Source organism: Anser brachyrhynchus, assembly GCF_964034855.1.
Source record: "Anser brachyrhynchus genome assembly, chromosome: 4".
NCBI classification, from domain to species: domain Eukaryota; kingdom Metazoa; phylum Chordata; class Aves; order Anseriformes; family Anatidae; genus Anser; species Anser brachyrhynchus.
In genome coordinates, this window is record NC_137698.1 from 42,684,887 (window position 1) to 42,710,815 (window position 25,929).

Consider the following 25,929-nt stretch of genomic DNA (forward strand, 5'->3'; position numbering starts at 1 on the left):
ATTTGTCTTAATGGTTATTTTTAAGTTTCTTCTGCATAGCAAATTAGGACCAGGACCTGTTCACACATGCAGTTACCTTGGTCAGTGAAGATATTTTCAAAGGGGAACTTATAACCTCTTTTTCATTAGCTATAATTTTTCTGTGGGAAAAAACTATTTTCAGAAAATGATGTAATTTAAGGAAGGAAAATGTAATGGAAATCAAAGATTAAGGTGGTATTCAACGTATTTGTTGAAATAAAGTATTTACCAACTCTGTTATCACTTGTCATGCTATCTTAAAAGAGAAAACACATCCCTACATGCTTGGACATTACTTGCTAGCATTACTCTTTTGGTACCCATTCATCTGGAGATCAGTCTTGCATTGACATGGTTGCATTGACTCATGTAATAAGTGTGTGAAAGCAATTAGCATTAGCTGAACTTATTTTAGACATTCAATAAACACTTGCAACATTGGCTTTTTATGTATTTCTTCCAAGGGTTTTGATTCAAAAATAAAAATTGGGATGCAGTGAAGCATTCAGTTGGGATGTTTTTGTCAAATTTACAGGTGTCATGATTTCCTTTGCTCTTACCCTTACTTGCTTTTTAAAAAAGGAAACTGCTCTTTTTTTGAAACTCACTGGGACTGACTTAAAGCTAATGGATCACCTTGGTCTGAACTTTTACTTACGTTTGCACTAAATACGTGGGTTTTTGTAGTTGCTGTTACTTACAAACAGCATTGAAGTTTATATATAATAGGGGAAATTTTTTATATTTATGTATATTCCTTACCTACACAAGGGTAGTCTCCTATCAATTTCCTGGGCTTGAGTAGACTAGTCACCTTCATTCTTCTGGGACACATTCCTGATTAAAAGTCTTTGCTGGGGAAGGCAGTTCAACACGTGGCTTAAGTCAAAATAGTTCATTACATGTTATTAATCGGTGAACTGATGATAAGTGGCATACCCGTTCATGACCAATATTAATAGTATAACAGGTCAGCTGGGGTACTGAGCACTTGCAATATATTCATGAACATCCACAAGTCTATATACAACCTTCTCTGTCTAATCCAATTAAGTACTGATCTCATATTCACTTGTGCTTGTGCTTATGTAGGTGCACCGTCTCAGAGGAAGCATGGGTAAAGTGTGTGCCAGTATGCACAGATACTCCCTTTGTGAGAAATACATGTCCACCTACCTGTCTGCGTCTCCCTCCTGTTGGAGGTGTGAGTGCTCCTGCTTTGTGTGTACTTACGCTGCTTCCTCAAGTCCACTAATTGTATGCTCCTGAGAAAGCACCCTGAGAATTCCCATACGCACACAGCTGATACGTTGGTCCATATTTATTTCTTGCTGTGCTGTCAGTCTGCCAGGTGGGTGCAGGCTGTTCCTGGCATCTGGTAGGGTGGCTGCTCTCCACCAGTGGGGTGACTCCAGGCAGGGTCAAACACAGCTCAACTGCTGGTCTATCGCTGTCTTGTCACTCCCCCTGCAATCACAAATCTTTATGCATCTTTGGAAGCTCTCTCCAGGTTCTGAGAGTCTCTTGGTAACTCCCTGATTACTGATTAAACTGACTGGGGATCATCATGCACAAACTTTGTCATTGTTATTCTCCCCATAGTGTTACCAATTTGGTGCAAACGGGATTTCAGAGGAATTTTGAGTTTCTTGTCATGGGCAGTGATTACACTGTCATTCCGTGCAAATCAGGCCGGAGTTCTTGCAACCCTAAAAACAGTACTTTGTATTCACAAAGCTAATGACAGCAGCTCTATATAGCTGTAAAAGAAGCACTGCAGTGATTCTCAAAGTAGTCTAGAACACTTTTCACCAGCTGTTGTTTCTCTACCAGGAAGTTGCATGCATGTAGTTTGCCTGGGTTACATAACATATGTTGCTGACAATTTGATGCTTTTTTCAGACATTTTTAATAGATTTGCACTGATTTACAGTAATAGAGTAACAAATCTGGAGAGGTTTAAAAACGAAAACTTACACATGGGAGAATTTCTATTTGTTTCATATGACCTAGACTGGGTGCAGTTTTGGAGCTTTTGATGTTGCTAAGCCTAAAAGCATGTGTTGGTAAATTTTAGGTATTTTAGGATTGATATAGCAAAGTATACAGTCTGTCTTATGTAATCATAAAACACTTTAAACATGCTCGTGACGGACTGTCATCCTATTTCTAATATGTGCACCTAAGGGAAGATTGCTACATTAAGTTTTGGAAGGTAACCTGGGGAAAAGAAAACAAAATTAAGAGTTCTGCTGGAGTTTATTTTCCAGAGGATAATAGCTTTTATTCTTTAGATCAGAAGTTGACCTTACCCAAAATTAAAAAAAAAAAATAATGAAATTTGGTGAAAACTTCTTAAGAAGTATTTAAAAACAGAGTTACTGCTACTCATTAATGTTTAAATAATAACAAATCTGCATTTATGCAACTATTAAAGGGCCATAATCTGCCATACATTATAAGCAACATAATATTTGATGTATTTGTGGAGAGAATTGAGGATTAAACAGATTCACTTCTTTAAATGCTAGAATTTTTATTACAATATTTTACATATTTAATGTGTAATATTTTAATATAATATTTTAAAGTTCCACCGTATATAATCAGTCGTATAGCTCACCGTATTATTGTTCTCTTGAATTAACTCCTAATGGCTGTCTCTGGAGAGGGGATACTCTGGTGATACTGGATACTCATTTGTCAAATTGTCTGCTCCAGTGCAGTGAACTTCTGAGTTTAGCTGAGAGTATCAAAAATGTTTTGAGATATATGCTGTTGAAATGTTTTAAAAGGTCTGAAGATAATACATATAAACATACGAACTTTGAATTGCTCAGAGCTGCATTTCAGTATATTAACAGAAAGGTAAAAGCTTGCCAAGGTTGTATCAAAGATAAATTGCACAATGAAGAATCAAAGTTGCATCTTTAGAATCAATTTGTCACGTCTTAAACACACATCCCTGAATTTGATCTGAAGCAGAGTTTGGTCATTAAAATGCATTTTTAGTACTTAAGCTGTCTTGAATTTTATGATCTCTTTTTTATATATATATATATATTTATTCTCTCCTTATGTTGGGTTTAGAGTTCTTTGTTTTGTTTTGCAACACATTTTATATATTTCTGGGGGAAGCAACTAAATGCCCTCATAAATTTAACAGTGCATTTTCTAGGAGGCACCCCCTTTTCATACGGGATAAGATCAAAGGTTTGGACCTGCAGTGAGGGCCATAAGTCTAGGAATAATGTTTTTTCTGTTTTTTACTTTCTTAAGAAATAATAACAAGATGAGCTTGTCTGATGTATTAAACTGAAACTTTTGTAGAGTTGCTAGGATTATGTGTATGTTGGTTAATATTTTCACTTAGGCATAATATGCTTCTTCCTTTTATGCCATTAAATAAAAAAATGATATTTCCTTAAGGAATTTTTGCTTGAAGTTGATTTTAAAAAATATTCAATATTTTCTGGCTTCTTTCATGACTGTTAGTGCTCTAGTTTGCAATAGTCTATATGTTTGCCTTTTTTTTTTTTTAACTTTATTATACTTTCAATCATTGGTCTTTAAATTTACCCTAATACTGAGCCAAAATAATTGGGTTATACACCCACGTGAGGGACTTTGTATGTCTTTCTTTTCCCACGTCAGAGGAATAGAAGCATTGCTCATTTCAATGAGCTTTTTACTGTGTTTAAAATCTGATTCACTAACTAGCCCATTTTTTTCTCCTTTTCTGTTTCAGCTGTTGTCAGACCTCTTCAAATTATAATGCACATCAGTTACGTTCTTTAGAAATGGTTAACATTTTTTTTTAATTCTTTGTACAAATCGATTTAAAAAGCGAAATCTAATTCTGAAAATTATTTCAGTGTTAAGTATCTGAGGCCAATTATACTTAAGTTACTGAGCCACTCCAAGTTTTTGATTGCCTAGTCCTCCCAAATATTTATTCAACGTACCTTCCTGATGAATTTGGTCTTTCTCTCTCATTGTGCCACATGCTTGGGGGAAACCTCTTCTGCCATGTTAAAGTATTATGGAATCTGACTGCCCTTCACAGCTATTTCAACAAAGTTGTAACAGAGTCCTTTTTTTGCCCCTGTAATAATTGAAGTGTAATTAATAGACTCTTTTCTTTATACAGGCAAGCCAAAATAGATGGACGGACAGCAAGTGCTAAGATTGATGAAATGACCAGATTGACAGAGAAGCTTCAAGGCCAGTTGGAGAGAAAGGTATTCTAGAGAGAAGCACAATTTTAAATTACAACTGAAAATGCTAGTCAGTCAGCAAGTTGCTGGTGTTAAATTAATGGCAAGTTGTTCCCTGACTTGTTTTTTGTTGGTATACCTTTGTTTTGTTAAATGAAATTCAGACGATACCTGGAAAATGTATTTATTCTTTCTAGGAAGAAGATGTGTTATCTGCCCAGCAAAGAGAAGCAGCATCTGACAAACGCTTGCAGCAAATGCAGTCTAGTATAAAACAATTAGAAACAAGGTAAAGACATCTCACTGGATGTTACTAAAAGGATATTCACAAGTGAGATAAAATGTAGTTTTTATCAGTCTCTGAGTTTTGTATTTCTTAGTAAGTCTGTTTTCTCAAAATACAGGTGTTTTATGCTTGGCTGCTCTCTACCTTATTTGTTCTATTCTATAACCTTGCAGAACAGCTTCTGTCTTCAATATGTTTAAAATGTTAAAACGCAGCACCTGATTTTATTGACTATAATGGAGAAAAGACACGTATTTTTCATTCTAGTGCATAAATTCTAGTTACTCAACTCTCATTAGTGTTAGGTGGAGTTTTGAAGAAAAAAATGCGCATTAGAATTTGATTTTTTTTTTTTTTATGTAAAGAAGCTGTTTTTGAGGTGAATACAGATTTTCTGTCCGTGATCTGGCTTCAGGTCTTAGTTCATCACTCTTCATACAAAAAAAAAAAAAAAAAGATTATTTTAATAACATTGCTAAAGCATACTTTCCAATAAATGCAAATTACAAAAATTGTTCGAGTGATCAGGAATAGAATTTTAATTCCAGCACTGTCTACTGGAAGATCTAAGATCCAATCAGTTTCTTCTGTGCGTTCCCCCCCACCTTCACTCTCCAAGGATATCAAGTGTAGCCATATTACATGGAGCTGAGGACAGTAATTTTGATTCAAGTATGGTAAGCAATTTTAGAATGACAAATGACTTGATAGGTAAGAAGAATTCATAAATTTCTTACTGGAATAATTGTGTGACTGTTCATTTTCCCTTCTTGCTCACAGCTCTGTTCATAGCTCTGTGAACTCTTCAATAACTCTGGAAAACAAATAATTCATGGGGAACCATGTCTTTGTATGGTCAAGTACAGCCTTGAATATTTCCACAGATTTGTTTGGCTACCTCTACTTATTGAATTTTACTTGTCTAAGCATTTCAGAGGCTCTTCAATTCATTTTAGAATGTGTCAAGGAATTAGCTAGCATTATTAGTTTCTATGGGCTTTTGGTTCTCCAGAAATTGCGTTTTAATAGAGTGGCTCTCTTTCTGTGTATGTGTTATTGTAAACACGTTAGAAAGTAAACCAGCATGACTGCCTGAAAAGGCAGCCCAAGTGTTTCCAAAACACTCACTATGTATATTTGGAACTATGCACTCTATTCAATAAAGCTGCACTTCGGAACTTTCAGATATTTTTTTGAGGATACCTCTGAGACTCTCTTGCCCTTTCTCATGCCTGCCAATACTGACAATCATAATTAAACAATAAGAATTTCTGAGCTGTTGCAAAATTACCAGTGTTTTCATTGTTCTAATGGTATATCTGCAACTTCATTGCCCACATCCAATTATTCCATTTCCTCCGCAGAGGAGAACTTTATTCCTTCTTGGGCTGTTCTATTCTGTTTTAATATAGAACATTTTCAATGATGTATCCCAGGATAGCAACATACTTCTAAGGATTTTCTGAGAGTAGGTATCTGAGTTAACTCCTTCAATTCTGCTTCTTTCTAAGGTGTGACAAATGTCTCCAAAACAAGCAGAAAACCAGGAATGCAGTATTGACTATTTTTATTTTATTTTACTTTCTACAAGCTTAGTTTGAAATAATTGAAGTGTCTTAATAAAGCATTGTATTGTTAAATGAGTGAAATTATTACTGTCTTTTAGATTACGTGTTACTGTCCAAGATGCTGAACAGCTGAGAACAGAAAGAACAGCCCTGGAAAAACAAATCAGAGAGCTTCAGACAAAGTACGCTAATTTAGAAAGGGAGAAGTATGATGCAGTTGCAAAAGTCCAAGATTGCATACAGCTCTTAGAAGAAGCTAACCTACAAAAAAGTCAGGTAAGGTAATGGGTAAAAGTATTTCTTATATATTAGAAAATGGAGTCACTCGCAGTTGTGAAGTGCAAATCTTATTGAATACCTAGATAGGGCTGTCAGAATAGTTACTAGTTTATATTACTTGTTAATGGGTAGGAAAGAAAAGCTGAAACTATAGGGACTTTTTTTTATATGATAGACATAAGCCACCAAGAGTGAGCTTTGTGTTCAGATCTTAAGTATTCAGAAGAAATCTGAAAAAGTTTCTGAGTAATGAGTCAGCAAAGCTGGCAGCCAGTAAAAAAACTGCAAAGGCATTTGAGTGTGTATGCTGGAATGGCAGATGAAATTCAAGTATTCTGTACAGCATGCTGAACTTAATTTTTTGCAGTCAGAAAAGGGTCTTATGAACACACTTATGTGATCCTTAGTGTCACTCAATACAACTAATAGAATGTTCAGAATGAGATTTTTAAAAATGCTTTTAAACGTAGTGCACCTTAACATGCAGTACTGCTCAGTGTATTTCAAGTAAGGTGGGAGAACTAGGAAAGTGCAGGATTCAACAATGACAGCTAGACGTGTCGGAGAGGCTGTAACAAAAAAAAAAAAATGATTCAACTGTTACAGGATAATGTTTATGCCAAAAGTATAGATATGAAAACAGTCACATTCAAAAGAGAAGAATCCACCAAAACTTCTAGAGGTAGACTCTAATCCAGCAGGTCTAGAAGCATCTCTTGATCAAAAAAAAAAAAAAAAACCCTCATCCTCTTTTCCCAGTTCTTAACTTTTCCAACGTATCAGCTGTTTGCCCTTTAGGATAATAGGGTGGAGGGACTGATAAACTGTTGTTTAATATGGGTGCTTCTTTGTTTTCATGCTAAACTTCAGCTCAAATCAGGCTTTTAGCAATCTAATGAATAGCGTTTGCTGGCAAGACAGAACTTTAATGCATGTAATAGACTTTACACATCAGTAAATGAAGTCCAGATTAGTTAATGACCATGGGAACATATGGAGACTTTTTTCTGTTTGGGCTAACATGTTGAACAGTCAAGCAGTTAAGGAGATAAACATTTCCTTTTAGTCTGAAGTTGCCTTTCAAACTCGAGGAGCCTCCTGAGAATCTAACTTAACTTTATACTTTTACCTTTTGGAATACAAGAGTTAATGTTGTCTTTTTTGCTCATGCTGATTTCATTTCTGTAACAAACAAGGAAGATCCTGTCTGAAAGGAGGAGTAACTCTTTAAAGAGATCCTGCTATCTTCTGGCCAGCTTCCAGAAGAGTTAAACCTTGACAAGACTTACAGGTCCTGGTTGTTACTGTAGTGCCCAGTAACTTGTGTGTTTCTTTTTGCTTCACAAAAGAGGGTTCTTTTCTTGTTACAGTCTTTCTTCCCATATACTTATAGTAACTTAGGATACACTTTGGATGGCTTCTTCCTGACATGCTAATTCCTTTTCATATTCATTCATAACTTATTGCATCTTACTTGCTTTATGCCCTGATCTTCTACAGTTCCCTTCACCTGTTAGGCTCATATTCAAAAAGGAAAGAAAGAAAAAAATGAAGTTTTATGTCCTCCTTTGCTGGCTACCTTTGGACTTGTTAGTTCCTTTTTCCTAGTAAGACATTTGTATCCTTAACAGCATTTCCCTGGAGCCTGAGTATGAAGAATAAAAGGTAAAAATTAATTCATTTTTTCAGAGTTTAAAAATGAGAAATCACTCTTTCATTTGAAAATTACTGGTAAGAAGTGTAAATCACATTTCTAGTCTGCTACATATTGGTACATCGAAGCAGTGTTTTTCCCACCATTTTTGACAGAAAAAAGTGGCCCAGTAGAATTTATTGTGATGCAAATTACGAATCTGAGACATTTAATGAACTTCTACAGATAAGTGGCTCATTACAAGTTTAGTGTAACGTTCTAGGAAGAAAAAACTTGATTTGCAAGCACTTGTTAATTTATTGCACTGGCTAAAGCTGGGAAGTTTATGAATTAACAGAATAAAAAATGCATCCTAATATGTACATTTAGTTAACTGTGTGTCTTACACTGTTGCCATGGAGGTTCCTCCCTGATCTCTATGAGATTATGGGAGTAAAGGGTTGTCACAGCGCTCCTTCTTTTGTGTTAACATTGTAAAGCGCACAAAGCTAAGCTTACAAAATGAGATCAGAAGAAATCTAAGAGTACTTTGAGAAACAAATCAGAAATTGAATGGGAGCAGTAAAAGAGAATATGACATATGATGCACCATATTACAGATTGTAGTGAGTAACCTTCTACAGGCTGAATTTGTATCAACGTTGTATTAGCAACGTTTTTCATGTCTTTCTCCCTTTGCATCTACATGTTCTTAATGTGCCACCTAGGATTTTTTTTCATCTATCCCATCAAGAGATCTGTATTACCTTCCATAATCTTTCCAGACCAGTATCTTGTGTTCTACTTTAACATTACTATCTTCATCCTCCTCTGGAAAGGCTTCTTACTAGCCTTTTTTTTCTGTGATTCTCACCATCTTTTTGTGCTGAAGAGCTGTTTGGTTCATTGTTATCCACTGTGAAATGGATTGCATATGCATTCATTAGTTACTTGTGAATTTTCATTCTTTTAGTTTTCTAGAAGATGAGTGATTTAGTGTATCAACAGCAAAAAATGCTCAGATGTCTGTAGGAATACGTGTGTGTGTATTCAGATTCTTAACAGAGAATTCAGGTATGCAGATTCTTAACAGATCTTTCTATGTGACATTTCTGTTTGTGTTCTTGATGGATCTTGTTGTCAGCTTCTCCAAAGTGCAAGCCAAAAAGTTCTTTTGAACAGTGATTATGTGTGGTTTCTTCTCTCACTACTAGGTATTATGTCATGACTGAAATATTTTCAGTAGAATTTCAAGTTCCTTTTTTTTTTCTAGGCACTGTTTGGGGAGAAACAAAAGGAAGAGGAAATCGAAAAGATGAAAAATGAAATGTCTCAGCTTGCAGAAGACACTGCTGCAAGAATTAGGAAGGCAGTAAGTTATGATGTTTAGAAAGAATCAACTGTGAACTTACAGAGCTAAATCTGACATAATTATGTATTATGAATATGCATATTATGCGTGATCAAATCAGCTGTTTTCTTACAAGTGTTTTGATAATATAGGTAGCAGGGGCAGCATACTGACAGTACTGTACTCTTCAGCTTTATCATCTAGATAGGTACTCTTCCAACCCAAATTATACTGGTTTATCTCTCATGAACCAGAAGTGTTCCTGTCGATGCACATACGGGTATAGAGAAGGTGAAGATGTAAAGATTGGCATCTATTTCAGAAATTCTGTTCAGTAGCACGTTAACAGACGTTAACGTCTGTTAGTTGTATTGGTATCAGTGTATTTAGTTTATGAATATATGGCCTCATCTTGGAAGTTACTGATGCTTATCATATACTGTCAGATGATAGAAACTGTTGAGAGTTATACTGTCACTTTTTTGGCATCTCAGTACTTCAGAATATTCCTCTAAGCGAATAAGACTTCTACCAAGTACAGCTAATAGTAGAAGACTCAATATCACAGTTCGCTTCAAAACCAGCATTCGGTAGAGAAATGACATCAAAGATTTTACAGTCTGTGTCCTTACAATTTTTATTGTTTTTATGAGTGGCTGAAAAACTGAAGCTCTTTTGATAACAGACTCTTCACAAAATTAGTTTTCTTTATGTTGTTTCCCATCTGCGGTTAAAATGCATTTACCTGGAAGTTCTCAACAATTACCCACATGTCAAATAGACATGCTTTATTTTAAGGCAAACTCCAGAGGAAATAGAAGCTTGTTATATAAATGTGTTAAAATGTCTTTTATTTCAAGTAGACAACAGTGTAAATCAATTACCTGGTTTGTAAGTTTTCAGTGGTGCCATTGATTGTGCTTCCTTTCACTGTCTTCACTATGACACAATGTACGTGTTTATTGTTTAGGGATGAAAGGATTCTTTTTATTTCCACTCCTTTAATTTCTAGAGGTTTCAGAAACATACTACATAAATTTTTGAAGCTTTTAAAATGAGGATGAAAATGGTTTGTGCATTCTACTTGTTGATTACCCAAAAGAACCACAAAAATTACGTGGATTACTTAAAACTGCAGTATTTAATGTCATGCGTGGTTTGGAGAAGGTGTGAGAGCTAAAGAGCAGATAGGATAACCACTCAATCTAGTTATGACAACACTACTAATGAGAAGTTAGAAATTTAGAAATGTCCTTGTTCTTATTTTGACATAATCCCAGGAAAAGTGAATCTATCAAAAGCATTAAAAGTAAAATTTGAGAATATGAGTTGTCATGTTTCTCCAGGAGTTAACAAATATTTTTGAAAATACACGTTAAACAAGTTGCAGATATCTTGCACCTAATGGACAGCAGCTTTCTGATAGTCTTAACGGTTTATTTTGTAAGGCCTTGTTGTGATGTCTGTCTTTCTGCTTTTTTTCTAAACACCCTCAGTTAAAGTAATATGGATTGATAATAAACATTATTCTAACATTGATATAGAAAGATTTATCAGTTGTTGCAGTCTCATTATTTTTATATATAAGCATCACATATACACAATATATATTTCAGGCAGCAGCCTCAAGTTGTGTCAGGGGAGGTTTGGATGGTATATCAGGAAGAATTTCTTCACAGAAAGGGTGGTTAGGCCTTGAATAGGTTGCTGAGGGAGGTGGTGGAGTCACCATCCCCTGATGTATTGAAGAGACATGTGGGCATGGCACTTAGAGATGTGGTTTGGTGGTGGACTTGTGTTAGATGGACAGTTGGAACTGATGATCTCAAAGGCCTTTTACAACCTAAATAATTCTGTGATTCTCTATGTAAAAACAGGATGGAAAAATAGTTCACGGGATTTTTTTCTTTCTTTTTTTGGTTTTGATCGCAGGTAGACTCTGCAAAGAAACAATATAATGTACAGATTTCTCGACTAACAGAAGAACTTTCAGCTCTCCAAATGGTATGGTCTTGACTTACAAAAGTATTTTTGATAGCAAAACGTTTGAAACTTTTTTGTTGCTTATCAAGTTAAACACTAAATTCAAGTAAAAGTAAATCAAGTAAAATCCTACATCTCCTGATATTCTTAGCAGTTTGGTGAAGAGAGAGGAGTCTTTGTTTTAGACAAAGATATCAGAGCTTTGATATTCTTATTTCTAGAATGGTGTTTATCTTTAGTATTACTTAGAAGTTACTAGTGATTAGTTCTCCTACTTCCCCCCCTCGACAAAAAAAAAAAAAGTCATGACTATTTTTATCTTTTTTTTTGTCTTGTTTATGTTGCATACATTGGTCAATAATGGTAGGTTTGGGATACTTTTATTTTAGATTCTACTAGAAATACTTTGTTTATAGTGTTGTCTGGAAGGGTTTGTGTATAGTTTTTTTTATGGCCAGCAGTAATATTCTAAATTGCACAAGAAACTTTTGTTTCAGCCCCAACAATCTCATAATTTATGTGCATATACGGTGTACTAATAGACACAAATACTGTGTGATTCCTGTTTTGGAGAGGATCTTGGTGTAGATTTTGTAGTACTGGTGCTCCACTCGCACTTAACAAAATACTTGTCTTTATCAATAACAACTTTCCTACAGCACACACTTCTCATTTCTTCTCCTGTACCTGTCTGGATTTGTCATAGGGCCAATGCAGAGGAAATACATGCAAATAAACGGATAGGGAGAATAGAATTGATACTATTTTTTGTTCTCTACAAATACGTAAGTAGTGAGCTAGAGTCTGTGCTGAGCCTCTCAAGAAATTCATCTGTGAAGGAATGGCTCAGGGAACAGGAATAAGGTGGACTTTGCTGAACCAGTAGGACCTATTATAGGTTCTATTATATGTCTAATAGGACTTATTATAGTCATGGATCTGTACAGGTTTTCACAGTTTGTCTGATCAGAGGCAGTTTAGTCCCGCTGCGTAACCATTTCCTCACTACCGGTATAGAGTACCTTCACAGCTCTTTTGTACAGTTTAGTTTGTGTAAAGGGCAAGAAACAAAAAAAGGTAGATGATAGTCCAGTGTATGGAATAGTTACTATTTATGAGTAATTATCTAGGACTATGGTTTATTATAGTAGTACTTTACCCCTTGCATGTCTATAGTCATTAATACAACATTCAGTGCCTTTAATGTTGCTTAACAAAAGTGACTGTGTGTAGTGTCTCAACAGTCAGTGCAGAGATTCAAATTTAGGTATAAAGGATACTTTGCTTTGAAAATTCATTGTTAATGTGCAGATTTACTTTAAATAATCTTTACTATATTTACTAGATTTACTTTATATAGTATTTACTTTATACAGTCGTATTTTACTTTTACTGAGAATCTTGCCTGGTTTTGCATAAAATAATAGAGTTCTGCAAATCTACCCATTTCTTTGTGTAAGTTTATTCCTTGATTATGCGTGTTCTTATCGTAGGTCACAAGCCTCTTTACAGTGAGATCCTGTGCTCTAGAAAATACTTGCCATGTGGTGGCACTTCTTAAGTATCCCTGTTTCTTTCAGGGATAAATAAAGCAAGGAAAGCTGATTATTGCATATCTGTAGTTGCACATGTAGCAATAAAGTATACGAAAGTTGATAAAGTATACTAAGAGAAAGTCTGCATCACAATCATCATATTCTTGAATCAACTTGGAACTTGCAACAACTGATGTGGGGGACTAAAAGAGTTTGGTTCGTATGCAGCTTTTTAAGGATTAAATTTATTTCTAAAAAATTTCATTTTGCATGTTGTAGTCTATGTAGTGAATGACTTATCCTATAGAGAAAATCATGAACAGGTAAATATAATTGAATGCATACATACCTGCAGCAAAAATTACATTTGCAATGGTGGGTATTTGGCTTTGGCACTTCTTGAATTTTTATCGTGAGTTATTTCTGATTAGATGTACTTAAAGTGACTTATTTTAAAATAGGAATGTGGTGAAAAACAGAGTCAAATTGAACGAGCCATTAGAGAAAAGCGAACAGTGGAAGAAGAACTTGAAAAAGTAAGGCAATTATATGCATTTTTACATCATGTTTAAGATCTCTCTTCAGTTGGAAAAGATGTGTTAATTTTTTATGTTCCATGTTTTTCCCATATATTGGAATGAAGGACAGTTCTGTGACCCTTAAGTTTCTTACTTGTTGAGTAGTTTTTCTTAACCGTAAATATTCATGTCAGTATTTTAAGTTTTTAATCTGGAAATCATTTTAAAGCTGTAATTCTAAACTGAAAAAGAGTGCTCTTTGAAAAATGTAAAAAGTAAAGGGAGAGGTACTCGACATAATCTGAAAGAATCTTGGTATATATTCCAGTTAAACTTAAGCTCAATATACTGAAAACAAAATGGATGAAAAAACTTTGAAAACCTTTTGTTTTCCAAGTAGCAGCAACACTAAAATTCGATGAAATTCAGTTTTCTTTTAAATCTGAAAAATAGGGCACAATGAGGAGTAGCATTGTTGTCATTACTACACTGTCAATCACCCGTGCAAGGTAAAGTTGATTTTACATGGAATTTTATTCTTCAGATCTACAGGGAAGACAGAGTACACGAATCTGACAATAGAAGACTAGAGCAACTGCATCAGAAGTATCTACTTGCAGAAACTACAAAAGGTGACCTTCAGCTGAGTCTACAGACAACACAAAATAAACTGAAACAGCTGGAAATGAAGTAAGTCATGGATGTTACAGAGACAGGAATAGAAAATAATGGAAATTATTTCTAACTAGCTGTTGATAGTGTGTTAGGTCTTTGTCACATTTTCCATCAGTAGCAGGAATAGTATCAAGTTACCATAATTCTGAAGCAAGGGTAATTATGAATCACTATAAAAGTATTAAGGGGGATAACAGACTACAGGGTGAAAAGTTTTCTTTACAAGACTAGAATTGCAAGCAGTTTTTTCTTTTTTTTAACAAAACTATGAAAATTGGAGTACATTATTTGAAATCCTGATGTATTTCTAAATACTGTTTGTAGGAAAAGTAATGCTCTGAAATATTTGGGCAGAATTTATTACTTTATAAATTCATCTGCAGTGTGGTATCTTCTAGTGCATGTGTAACACTCCGTGTTTATGTAGCATACTGCATTTCAGGTCTGTGTTCAGAGAACTAATAGATATTATTGTAGTTCCAGTAATGTAATGGTAAACAGCACGGTATGGTACACGTTTTTAGATCAGGTTGTTCTCAGAATAAAAAGTGTAGGATTCTCTGTAAGTTATTTATGATCTTCAATGATCATAAATTCTATCTCTTCTCCAGAGCAATCATTTGGGAATCTAGAAATGTGTTTAAAATGAGAATCTACTGTTCCACATTGCCATTTTACTGAGATTGCTAGAATGTTAGATTGCTTTTATGAATTCCCTAGGCTTGATAAAATACTTTGCTGACTTGCACGTAGTCCTAGATGTAAAGGCCATTAAACATACTGAGCTGATATAAGCTTTCAGGGAGAAACAGGGAGATGCATGTACTGGGTCAGACCAAAATCTGTCCCAAATTTATGTATTTTTACCAGTACTGTCCAAATGAAGTCATCTAAGGGAAACACTGAACACTAGTACAAGGTGACAGTGATACTTCACTGGAATGCTCTGCCAGCATTCTAATAGTGATGGGCTGCTTAAAAATGTCCAGAAGTGACATCATAGATTTATATGTTTAATTATCGCTCTTACTGTTACATGGATTACTTGAATCTTTCATCTACAACATAGTGTGATAGTGAGTTCTATATCTGAAACATAACTGCAGGAAGAACTTCGTTTTTCTGCCTTCAGTTTGCTTCCTGACAGCCTCCTTTAACAGCAATAGAGGCAGTGTCCTACTAGACCAATTGGTCTATTAAGATTTTGTTGCTGTCTACAAACTTAGTCTCCCCTATCTTCACACCATTGCAACTGCAGCAAAGTAGCATTATGAAAATGTAAAATGGACTCTATTCTTGAGTTCAAACAAGACTTCTTCTCTTTCAGCTCTGAGGAAGAGAAATCTCGTTGCCAGGAAATCATCTGTAAGTTGCAAAGCATTCTGGATTCAGAAAGAGAAAAGAGTGGTTTTGTCAGTGAACAAAGGTTAAAACTTCAGCAAGAGAACGAACAATTGCAAAAAGAAATGGAAGGCTTGAGAAAACTGGCCGTAGAGGCTCAAAAAAAAGCAAAAATAAAGGTATGGTTTATGTGCTGTTTTTATTTTAATGTAGGACTGATATTTACTTAATAAGGCAGCATGAAAGGGAGTGAAAGTTTCGATGATGCTTCCTCTTTTCTGCTTTATAAGTAATTTTGTTGTAGTGTCGTATGTCCTCATGATGTTTTGAGTAATTCAGCCTTGGCTAATTAGGTTGTATTTTAATGTGTTATTTTCAGCTTGATAAGAGGATCCCAATATTCTATGCTTTCATAAGATGAATATTCCAAATAGTGGCATATTTACCTTCAAGTGATTTTACCCATTCCAATTCCAGATCTTTATCTACCGTCTGTAATGTTAGGAATATATTGACTCTCAGTACAGTGTTCCTCTACTTGCATATCTACTATGTTATCAAAGCAGTGCGTAACTAACAAATTTATTAATGGTGTGGTTGTCAAACATTAGTTCTGTTTTTTCTGGACAGAGAATATATTTCTATGTGAATATTTGCAAAGAAGATACTTAGCTGAAAGACATGTTCTTTTTGAATGTTTCATTTAATGCACCTGAACAGACTGCATATGGGATAATGTATTAATAGCTAATCTCAGCAGGTTCATTGTACCTTTAGCTTCTGAAGGGAATAACGGCTTTGATACTTGACATGCTTTCTAAATATATAGAGCTGATGCTTTCCCCACTGCTCTTAACTCTGAGAGTATGAAGATACGGAAGGGATCTAAGAATCTACAGCAACAAAGAAGACTTGAGTAAACAGTTGTAGTTAATTATGAATGAGGGCCATCTCAAATCCAGTTACCACTTTGTACCTCAAGATAAAAAAAAAAGCAGTCAAAAAAGAAATCTTATTCCAACTCTAGAACCTTTTAGTCAAGCATGACAGACAGGTAGCAGTTATAAAACAAATACTAGATCTTCGAATGTCCCTAATCAGGCCGGATTCCATTATAGTCAGTCACAGATAAGATTTGTTACTTGCCTCCCTTTTCCTCTGATGTGCAAAAGATTTTAGTTGCAGTTCAGGAAGTCCTAACACATTTTGGCTAGATGAAAAGAAAAAATATGTTTCTGTGGAGAAAACACAAGGGAGAGTGATAAAGTTTATTTACAAAAATAAGCATACACAGCTCATTATCCTTTATTGTCAGTTGTACTATTTGCTTAAATTGGCTTTGGGAACATGCATCTATTTGAGTATATAATTACAAGTTTAATTATTGTATGTTACATGCTTTCTGCAAATGCTTATAAATTTAGCTCAAGAGTTTTTTAAAAAAGAAGGAAGTGAGAGACTTGGTTGTATCCTATTGGTATTTTTTCTAGATAAGCACAATGGAGCATGAGCATGCTGTGAAAAAGCATGGATATGAAGCTCGACTGAAGGAATTGGAGGACACCAGTCAAAAGTCTACTGCTGAACTTAGACGACTGTTGGTAGCTCAGCAAAAAGCAACAAATCGATGGAAAGAAGAAACAAAAAGTCTTAGTGAAACTGCAGAAGCCAGGATCAGTAAGCTAAAGTAAGTGCAATTTTGTTGTTGTTCTGGCAGCTGTTACAGTTCTGGTAACCATTTGCTATGACAGTATGATGGTGGAAAGCAATGAAGAGCAAACCATCTAGAATAGATGATGTGCTTGTAGCAAATAAAAGAAAAAATTGTTCTCTTTAGAACATTTTAACTTAACCCTTTGTGAAGTTAGCAGCTAATCACTGAAGTTGAAATTTCACATCTCGTTGATGTGTATGAATTTTGTAATGACAAAAAGTAAATGAAATATATTCTTTTTAATTTTCTCTTTCAGAATATAGCATTCTCAGTGTAGAAAAATAGCTTTGTATTATGAAAACTCCTACATTTATCTCTATTCAGAACAGTCTTCATCAAATCAGTTGTGGAATGAGTCCCTAGACTTGTAAAATAAGGTGAAAAAAACATATTGGGAGACATATCTGATGTTCTCTTCCAAGCACTTGACTGTCATTAATGAGGATACAAATGAGTTTTTTGATTGCCTTAAGCAAAAATATGATATAAACTTTACTTTTCTCTTAATTCGTACAGGTTGCCAGGTAACTGGCTCATACATTTATTCCCAGCTCAGAATATAAGAACATTTTCAATTCTGAGAGGCCATAATGACAAGGGCATCTCACACAGCAGACACATACTACATATCATTTCTAGAAGCTGGGCAATACAAACATGTATGGTGTCTGTGAGCCTATATACCAACAGCAGTTGGTTTAGAAAAATAAGAAGGTGGAGTTATTGGAAATGAGTGAGTAGAGAAGGAAGCGTCCCAGTAAAAAATTAGCTATTTGCAAGTCATGTTTGAAATAAATTCTACAAGCCTTTCTTTGTTTTACATGCATACTGCTGTAGGTAGTGTTTGCTTCTACTTGTGTGTTAATATCCATTAAGATACATTACCAATCAGTTTATGAAATAAGCAGATATGACATCTGCATTCATCTTGGTTTTCCTTTTCACTGTAAGGACACACTGCAAAGTGTTAAAATTTAAATGAATTTATCCATGCACAGTGGTTTTCTAGTGACTTCCTTTTCTGATACTGCCTTCCTCCACCTAAGCTTCCTTGCATGTTTTTGGCTAGCAGGTAGCAGACAAACTGTGGCAAATTACGAGCTAACACACAATCACTCTGGCTGGCTGGCCAGGTAGGTGGTGTTTGTGAGGAACAGGAGGCCACATTTTCAACAGGCTTTCTCGAGAGGCAAAGATGCATGTTTGCTTTATTTGATGCCTAAGCTCAGGAGACTCTGTCAGTCAGATCAAGTAGCCTATAAATTAGAGATTAATTAGCCTCATATTTTTACAGATCTTCTAAGTTTATGTCTTCAAGATCTCCCCCTTTTCAAAGTTGGTTGAAAACTGGAGGAAATTGAGACTGGTACACAATTACTTCTAAACCAGGAAGCCTGATTTCATAAGTCTTGTTTCTCTGAATGGCTAGAGAAGAGTATAATGTTATATGTACCTTTTAGAGAGGGCATTCAGTGGTTTTTAGAAGAAAAATCCGGGGCATGCAGCTTTGTTAATTTGAGAAATTTTAAATGACCTTTTTAACTTCAGCCACGTCAAGTTCAGGATGCACTCAAGTACATTTCTTTGTTCAGATTGATCTTAGAAGTTGCTTACTATTATGTTAACAAGGAAGCAAATATTTTGCTGTATTAAAATTGGAAACCTACAAATTCTAGCTTTTATTTCCTTTGGTAAATTTTTCATGTTCCATTCTAATGGTTTGCACCTTGTCAGCTTCAACCATAATGTTTCCAATATCCGTGTTGCAATTTTAAGTCATATTTTTTTAAGCATAGCTTGACATTTCTTAGTTGTCAGAATGCAACTATGTCTAACTATGTCTACTTATGTAACTAATGTCAGGTGTGAGTAGAATTAGAACCAAGTTTCTCAACATGAGCAAGGAAATGTAACTTTCTGTTGTAGACAACATTTGCAGGTTTACCATACCACTACTCTAACTTGTTTTTCGATCTTTTGGGAGAAGAATGTGAATTTGGCCTCCAGTGAACTTTGAAAATAGCAGTGTCGTGTGTAGAACATACAGTTCATCCCTTAGAAACTATTTTCTTATGTTTTTAAAGTGACCCACTGTCTATCATGACAAGTTGTACCTATCCTCTGTTCAAATAGAGGAATACTTATTGATGACCTTTCTGTTTTAATTGCAGCTTCACTGGTCAACCTAGAAGCCCTTTTATTTTTAAAGTACTCCTTTTATAGTGTTTATAGTGTTTATAACAATTTTTGTACTCATCTATGATGACTAGTTCAGTGTAAACTTTTCAGATAGACCAAAAGCACGCTAAGTCCAGTTAGAGATAACACTTTGGCCTATTTTTCTAGATAAAAAAGTCCTACGTAGTCCCTCTTGCCATTTTCACCTCTCCTAAGTAAGCAGGTTTTTTTATGTTTTCAGTCCAGATATAGGCTGGATTTATTTTGCCTTTAAATATTCTGCATTTTGTAAAGATTACTAAACAGTTTTTTTTAAAAAGCAAAAAGTCTCTTTCAGAAGAAATCATCACAGTGTTCATTGTGTCTGCAAGACACCAGGAGCTTTGCATATTAACTGACAGTCTTAGTGGTACAGCTTCACTTTATGGCTGCATCTTCCTAATGCTTTTTTGACATCTATTTTAAATGCAGTAACTAGAGAAGAAAAATACTTTGTAGTGTTTCATGGTAAGGTAAATTTAAGCTGTTAAATTTGTAGTTGATTTGCTGTACATGAAACTATAAAACTGCCATAGCTGAGCATCTATGTTCGTAACTGAGATGCAGAATATAATTCAGCAACTTCCAATTAAAAGGGAAAAATTGCAAACTTCCAAAGCAATTAAAATTGTCTGTGAAACAGCTGCTTTCCTTCATGAAGCTTTAATGCAAAGTGTTAAAATGTTGTAATAGCGAGCCAAAAGCTTTAGACCTTATTTATCTGCAGCAAAATGCTGACATAGAAAATATAACAGACAAGAGAGGAAGTCTGTTTTGTGAATCTGTATGAAAAATAGACAGTAAATTTTCAAAATGCCCCTGTTTATGTGAGAGACTGCCTATGTGGTATCATCTGGGAAACCCCTGCAGTAATTTATCATTCTGTATCAGCAAATGCTGCCTGATCTGAAGAATAGAAAAAAAGTTCATCTCATTATAAACTAAGTCTAGCCTAAGCCCATCTGGTTCTCTGTCACTAGTAGGCATTTTGGTGCAAAGTCTAAAAGCAAAGTCAGTTACATTTTAAGACGATTTTGTTGGTGATGCTTTTATGTTTTTGTATAATGGAGAATCAGAGTTTTTTATTGGAGAAGATTTGCTCTGCCTTAAAAGGAGGCTGGCAACAGCAACAAGTTAATTCTCAGATGAAAGGTTGTAAGTTAAAATTAAATAAGGAATTTCATCTAAGTCTGTGCAGTGATGTTCTGATATTATGTTGACAAGTAGCTATGACAGTACCTATAAATAAATATTATTTAGGAAATTTAAAACCAGTTTATTTTTTGTATGTTACGTGCATTACCAGATATTTAATTATACAGCATAGAATAAAGTTGGTATGAAAACTAGCTCCTGAGCCGCACAGTAGGAGTAACTCAATGCAAAATCATAGCTCATATTCTAAATGAATAATTATTTATTTTAATCTTACCAAAATAACTCTTGAGTAAGCATTTTGTGCGCAAGTACAGAATGGCAAATCACATCTTACCTTGTAGTGAACTAAAATAAAATTGCTGAATTACTTAAAGAGCAAAACAAATTTGCAGCCAATGCACTGATAGATTTATCACCAAGACCACTAACTAGTAGTGATACTGGGTAAACACAGCCTATTGAATTACAGGTTCTGTTTTGGATGTCCTCTTGAAGCTAATGCAGGGAGTCATACCAGGAAGTTTTTTATCAGACTCCAAGTGAAAGGATGATGTTCACCCAGCTTTCCTATATACATGTCTTATTAAGTTTGTGTTTTTGAGAGGGTTAGTTAAGCTGTGAACATTTAAGGAAAACTTAGTATTTTCTTTAGAAACTTCATCTGTCTTGATTGGACAGGAAGGGTATGAGCTTAGATAAAGATACTAACATAGCCTTTTTGGGTTTCAGCAGAGAACTCCCTAAGCGTGCCATGTTTATTTAATATATTTTGAGGGCAGTACGAGGCATACCTTGGCACTTAATTAAGTTACTGTTTTATGTATTGGATTCATGTAAATGTATGGGCAAATGCAGAAATTGTGTTGGTGACATAGACTTTCGGTTTTTAACAAGAATTAGTACTCTTACAGCATAGTAATGTGCTTTACAAGTGCATGTTTTTCATGAAATAGTTATAAACTTCCTTAGAAAGTCATGCCCGTGTTAACTGGGGACGCACATTACATAAAAGTGCTTAACATTGTATTCACCAGAAGTTTGCTGTTAGTGCAGCTCTCAAGCCCTCACAGGCATTGAGTCAATGTCTCATTTAGTGTAGGTGTTTCCCATTCCTTTGCCTTAAATTCATGATCTGTTGCTGGTTTTGGTCTCTCCTCATTACTTCCATTTTCCATGTGAAAGTGTCTGAAACGTTTTGGCATCTTTACTAACTTCCTGGCAACAGCTGCTTACTTTTCCATATTCTATGCTGCTCATTTGTTGTCTTTCAGTCTGTTGTGTTTTGTTTGCGAGGTGTAATACATATACGTAAAGGAAACATTAAATAAATGTTTTTAAGAAACAAAGCAACATCAGAGAACATTAGTTGACTTTTAATTTTTTTAATTGAAAAGTAAAATTTTCAAGCTCTAATAGTAGAGCGAAGTGATGATTTTTTAAATAGCATGAGAATGTAGTAGTTCAGTGAAAAAAATGTAGATAAAAATGTTGGTAAGTAAGTCAATACTTTTAGGCTTCGCTGAAAATTACTCAGTGCTTTCTTGGGCACTTGCGTCTCGGTATAAGTTAAACACATAATCATTGCCTGTAAAACTGAATTTGGAATTCAAAACAGTGCTGAAACACTAGGCAATGAATTGAATACTTGTAGACTACATTCCACCATTTTATTCAGAACAGTACAATATATTCTTCATAAATGAGACGAAATTTTCTTCCTTCTAAGCATCTTAAGATGCTGTACACTTTTAGAAGGATTTATTGGTAGTAGACCTTACTTTCATCTCATAATAAGGGCAAGGAACCAGGATTGCTTTGATATACTTGTGCCAAAAAGCAATCTTGAAGGTAACTAGGAAGGTCAGTGCTTCTTGCAGCATAGGTCATACTTCCAAATAAAAATGCCTCTCTTGGCAGCATGACTTGTGACTAGTCTTTACCCTTTTTATTCCTGCAAAGCATCTAGTCTTGCAGACTGTGAAATGAAGCTGTTCTGAGTCTTGATTGCATCAATTTTAGATGTACTATGAGTTTTAATGACATTTACTGAAATGAACTTAAACTACAGTGAGATTATGAAAAGGACAGCAGCTATGTACAATTATAAAATAGTCATTCCAATGATTACTGTTAAAAGTTTTAAAAAAGAAAGTGGTACAGTGTTCATATTTAAAGATAAGTTGTCCAAAGGCTTTTGCTGGTGAATTTGTTTTTTCCTCTATATATGTATGTTAAAGAAAATAATAATTTTGTCTATGTCTTTGTATATTTATGTATATATAAATACATATAAAAATCTCTTACCTTCAGAGTACTGGGGCTGCATTTTAGATTTGTGACCAAAACCATGTTGATAATGCAGTGATGCTTCAGCTATTGACGAACAATGCTTATGCAGTGCGAAAGCCTCTGTTTCTCACGCTGTCACCCCAGTGAGTATGCTGGAGGTGGGCAAGAAGTAGAGAGGGGACGTAGTTGGGAAAGCTGGCCCAAACTGGCCAAGGTGATAAACCATTCATAATAATCTCATTCTCAGAAATAAAACTGGATGAAAGATTTTCCAAAGTAGCTGGGCATTCCTCTGTTGGTGGTGAGTGATTGCTTTTGCTTTTTTTTCTTTCAGTTGCTAAACTCTTTTACCTGAACCCATGAGATTTTTCAGTTCCCTTCTAATTCTGTCCCCCATTCTGCTGGAGTCCATGTATGTAGGATTTTGTAAGAAATAGAGACAGCTTTTTTTGTTTTTCATCACAGGATGTAGAGCTTACAGTTTTACAGCTGTAGATCACAACTCCAAGATCACTGTCAGTATGGCCATATTTTGGGGGGAATGGTACTCTCTAGAACTGTTCTTATTACCCTACAGCATTGAGAATAAGGCTATATAGTTTTTCATACTTAATCTGAGAAGAATAAATGGCAGCAAAGATAGAAAATGAAACCACCAATACCACGATAGTATTATGAAATTTATGAATGGAAGTAAACAAACCTCAGTAAGAAGAGAATGCAGTCTAGATTGAGAAGGTGTGAGAGAGAAAGTTCTGACAACAGAATTTAAGCAAAAACAAGGTAATCAAATTTGTAAGCAGTTACTAAAAGAAAATGCAAATGAAAGCCATTACACAAATTTTAAAGGGGGGTGGGAGGGCAAATTATTCATTCACTGTTTAAAGTCCAGTGCTGGGCCTTGAGTGGACTGTATTTACACTAATGAGGTTAAACAAGGAAACAAAGAGGTCATAAGACAAGCTGTAATAGCTGGTTAATCCCTTCTAATTCACCTATTGGTATTTTTCATTCTTTTTAAGTTCTAACCCTGAGAATGAGGAGAAAAGAATTGGGGTAAACTGAAATTTGGCAGATAACCAGTGGCTACGTGTACTCACTAAACAGAATCCTCACCAGTGGTCAATACCAGGAGCACGTTTTTGTTGAACATGATTCTGTTCTGGACCAGAGATCAGAACAAGATTCACAGAGAGAAGTGAAGTGTCATATTCAGTCAAACGATTGCATTATCCATAGAATGATCTTCAGTGCAGTATAACATGAAAACTGCAGATGGGAAGAATATGGATCTCGTAACTTGAAAACTTTACAGGAAATTTACAATTATGTCAACTTTGCAGTGAATATTACTTTGGTCTCTTAGACTCATGGTGATTGTTTAGTTAAGGTACAAATAAGCCTGAGTAGGGGTGATAACGTATATACAATTCTGTTCTCTTCTTAGAAAACTCTTAGAAGAGAAAACTTAGAAGAGAAAACTCTTCTTAGAAGAGAATAAACTGAATCTAAGAGAACGAACAGCACATAAGATAGTTTATAAACATTGGCTTAAATAATAGAGTAAGTACTTAAAAAATGGCTTCCATGTAAAAAAATCATTTAAGTTAATTCAAAAATCTTAACTCTCTTCAAAGAAAAGTGTTAAATTTAAATACTAATACATAGTATGAAAAAATAGTAAATTTGTAATCTTAGCTATCTGCCACTATTGTCTAGTAGTAAGGTATAACTTTTTGGAAAAAAAAAAAAGCATTTGTTGTAAAATTAACCCATTATATTTGAGCAACTATACTGAATGTCTTTTTAATTCACTAGAATTATAATCATCACTACTTTTAAAATGGAATTCTTGCCATATTGTTTTTAAATTTAAATAATGTGCTTAGCTTAAGTCATAACTTTCTTCTTACCTGATTGAAGCTATTTCGTGTGTCTTTGTTCCAGTTTCTGTTTCTGAAACATTTCTGTGTCAGAGTTAAGAGTTTCTGACTCATCTGTAACCATGTGTGTTTATTGGAGTTCTCAGATTTATCTTTTCTATATTTGAAAAGAATCTACCTCTGAGGAATAATCTTTTTTTTTTTTTTTGGTCTGTGTATGAAGTGTTGGCCAGAGCCACCTTCTCCTTCTCCCTACATCCTGTACAGTACACTGAGTGAATGAGTGAATTGCACAGCATCTTGAGATGAAGAAGTTTCCTCCATTTCTAAAACATTATTCTTGGCTGCACTTCTGTAATGTTTGGCAGCCATAACTGCTTATTTTAAGATGTTCATTAAAGAAAAAAATTAACAGGATGAGAGACAGCTGCAGGTACTGGCAGTATACAAAATTCATAATTAGTAAGAGTAACTGAAGCATATTATAGTATAACTCAACCAAAAAAACATCTGGCACATGCTATATTTGTCATAGGAGAGCTACGCAGAATGTACTTGCTACAGCTGGTGAATTTATCACCCGTCTGCCAAAATATTAAAAGCTCACCTTTTGTTTCCTACTCACTTAACAAAGACAATATGCCATAGAGACTGATTTGATTATTCAGCAGTTGGAGTTACCGCTGAATTTTAATATTAAAATCTCATAATATGTATTAGGGGGAGGGTTAACAATCAGAACAAATCAACTGTCTGTCCTGACAGCTGTCATATTTCCTTTTACTTACAAGGTTAAACTGTTTCCTTTCAAAACATGTTCAGTGTGATGTAATTATAAAAATAATTTCTTGATATACAGCTGTACCTGAGCATACAAACTCCATTTATGGTCTGTGCTGCTAAGAATGCTAATTCCACACCACAGAACAAATAGGGGAGGCTTATTGTTTTCACTGAGTAAGAATTCGTAATATTGAAAATTAATTTTTAGATCCTCTCCTTAAGATGACATAGCACTAGAGATGGTTTGTCACAATTTGATAGGTCTGTATTTTCAAAGCCATTTTAACTAGTGTAGTTAAACTTCACCATAAGCAGTTCACACATTGTAAGCTGTAGCATTTGAATAGTTTATTTTGAAAAGGTACGTATGAAAAGATGTGAATTGTGTGAAATTTTTGTATTGCTAACAAAATGATTTATAAAAACTGATCTTTAAGACAGTTTTAAAAAAACAGCTGTTCGTTAGGACCCATGTACT

The 25,929-nt window shown here is 34.8% G+C and overlaps 1 protein-coding gene across 6 annotated transcripts in view; it reads left to right on the forward strand.

Moving 5' to 3' along the window:
* SCLT1 (sodium channel and clathrin linker 1) overlaps positions 1-25,929 on the forward strand; it is a 47,189-nt gene that overhangs the window by 9,660 nt on the left and 11,600 nt on the right. For 4 of the 6 annotated variants that reach the window (XM_080589468.1, XM_080589467.1, XM_080589469.1 and 1 more), the window contains 9 exons: positions 4,172-4,262; positions 4,436-4,527; positions 6,191-6,368; positions 9,278-9,376; positions 11,288-11,359; positions 13,335-13,409; positions 13,936-14,081; positions 15,394-15,586; positions 16,898-17,094. In XM_080589468.1, coding sequence (XP_080445594.1) covers positions 4,172-4,262; positions 4,436-4,527; positions 6,191-6,368; positions 9,278-9,376; positions 11,288-11,359; positions 13,335-13,409; positions 13,936-14,081; positions 15,394-15,586; positions 16,898-17,094 — 1,143 coding nt within the window. The other 2 variants (XM_080589471.1, XM_080589470.1) reach the window with 2 other exon arrangements.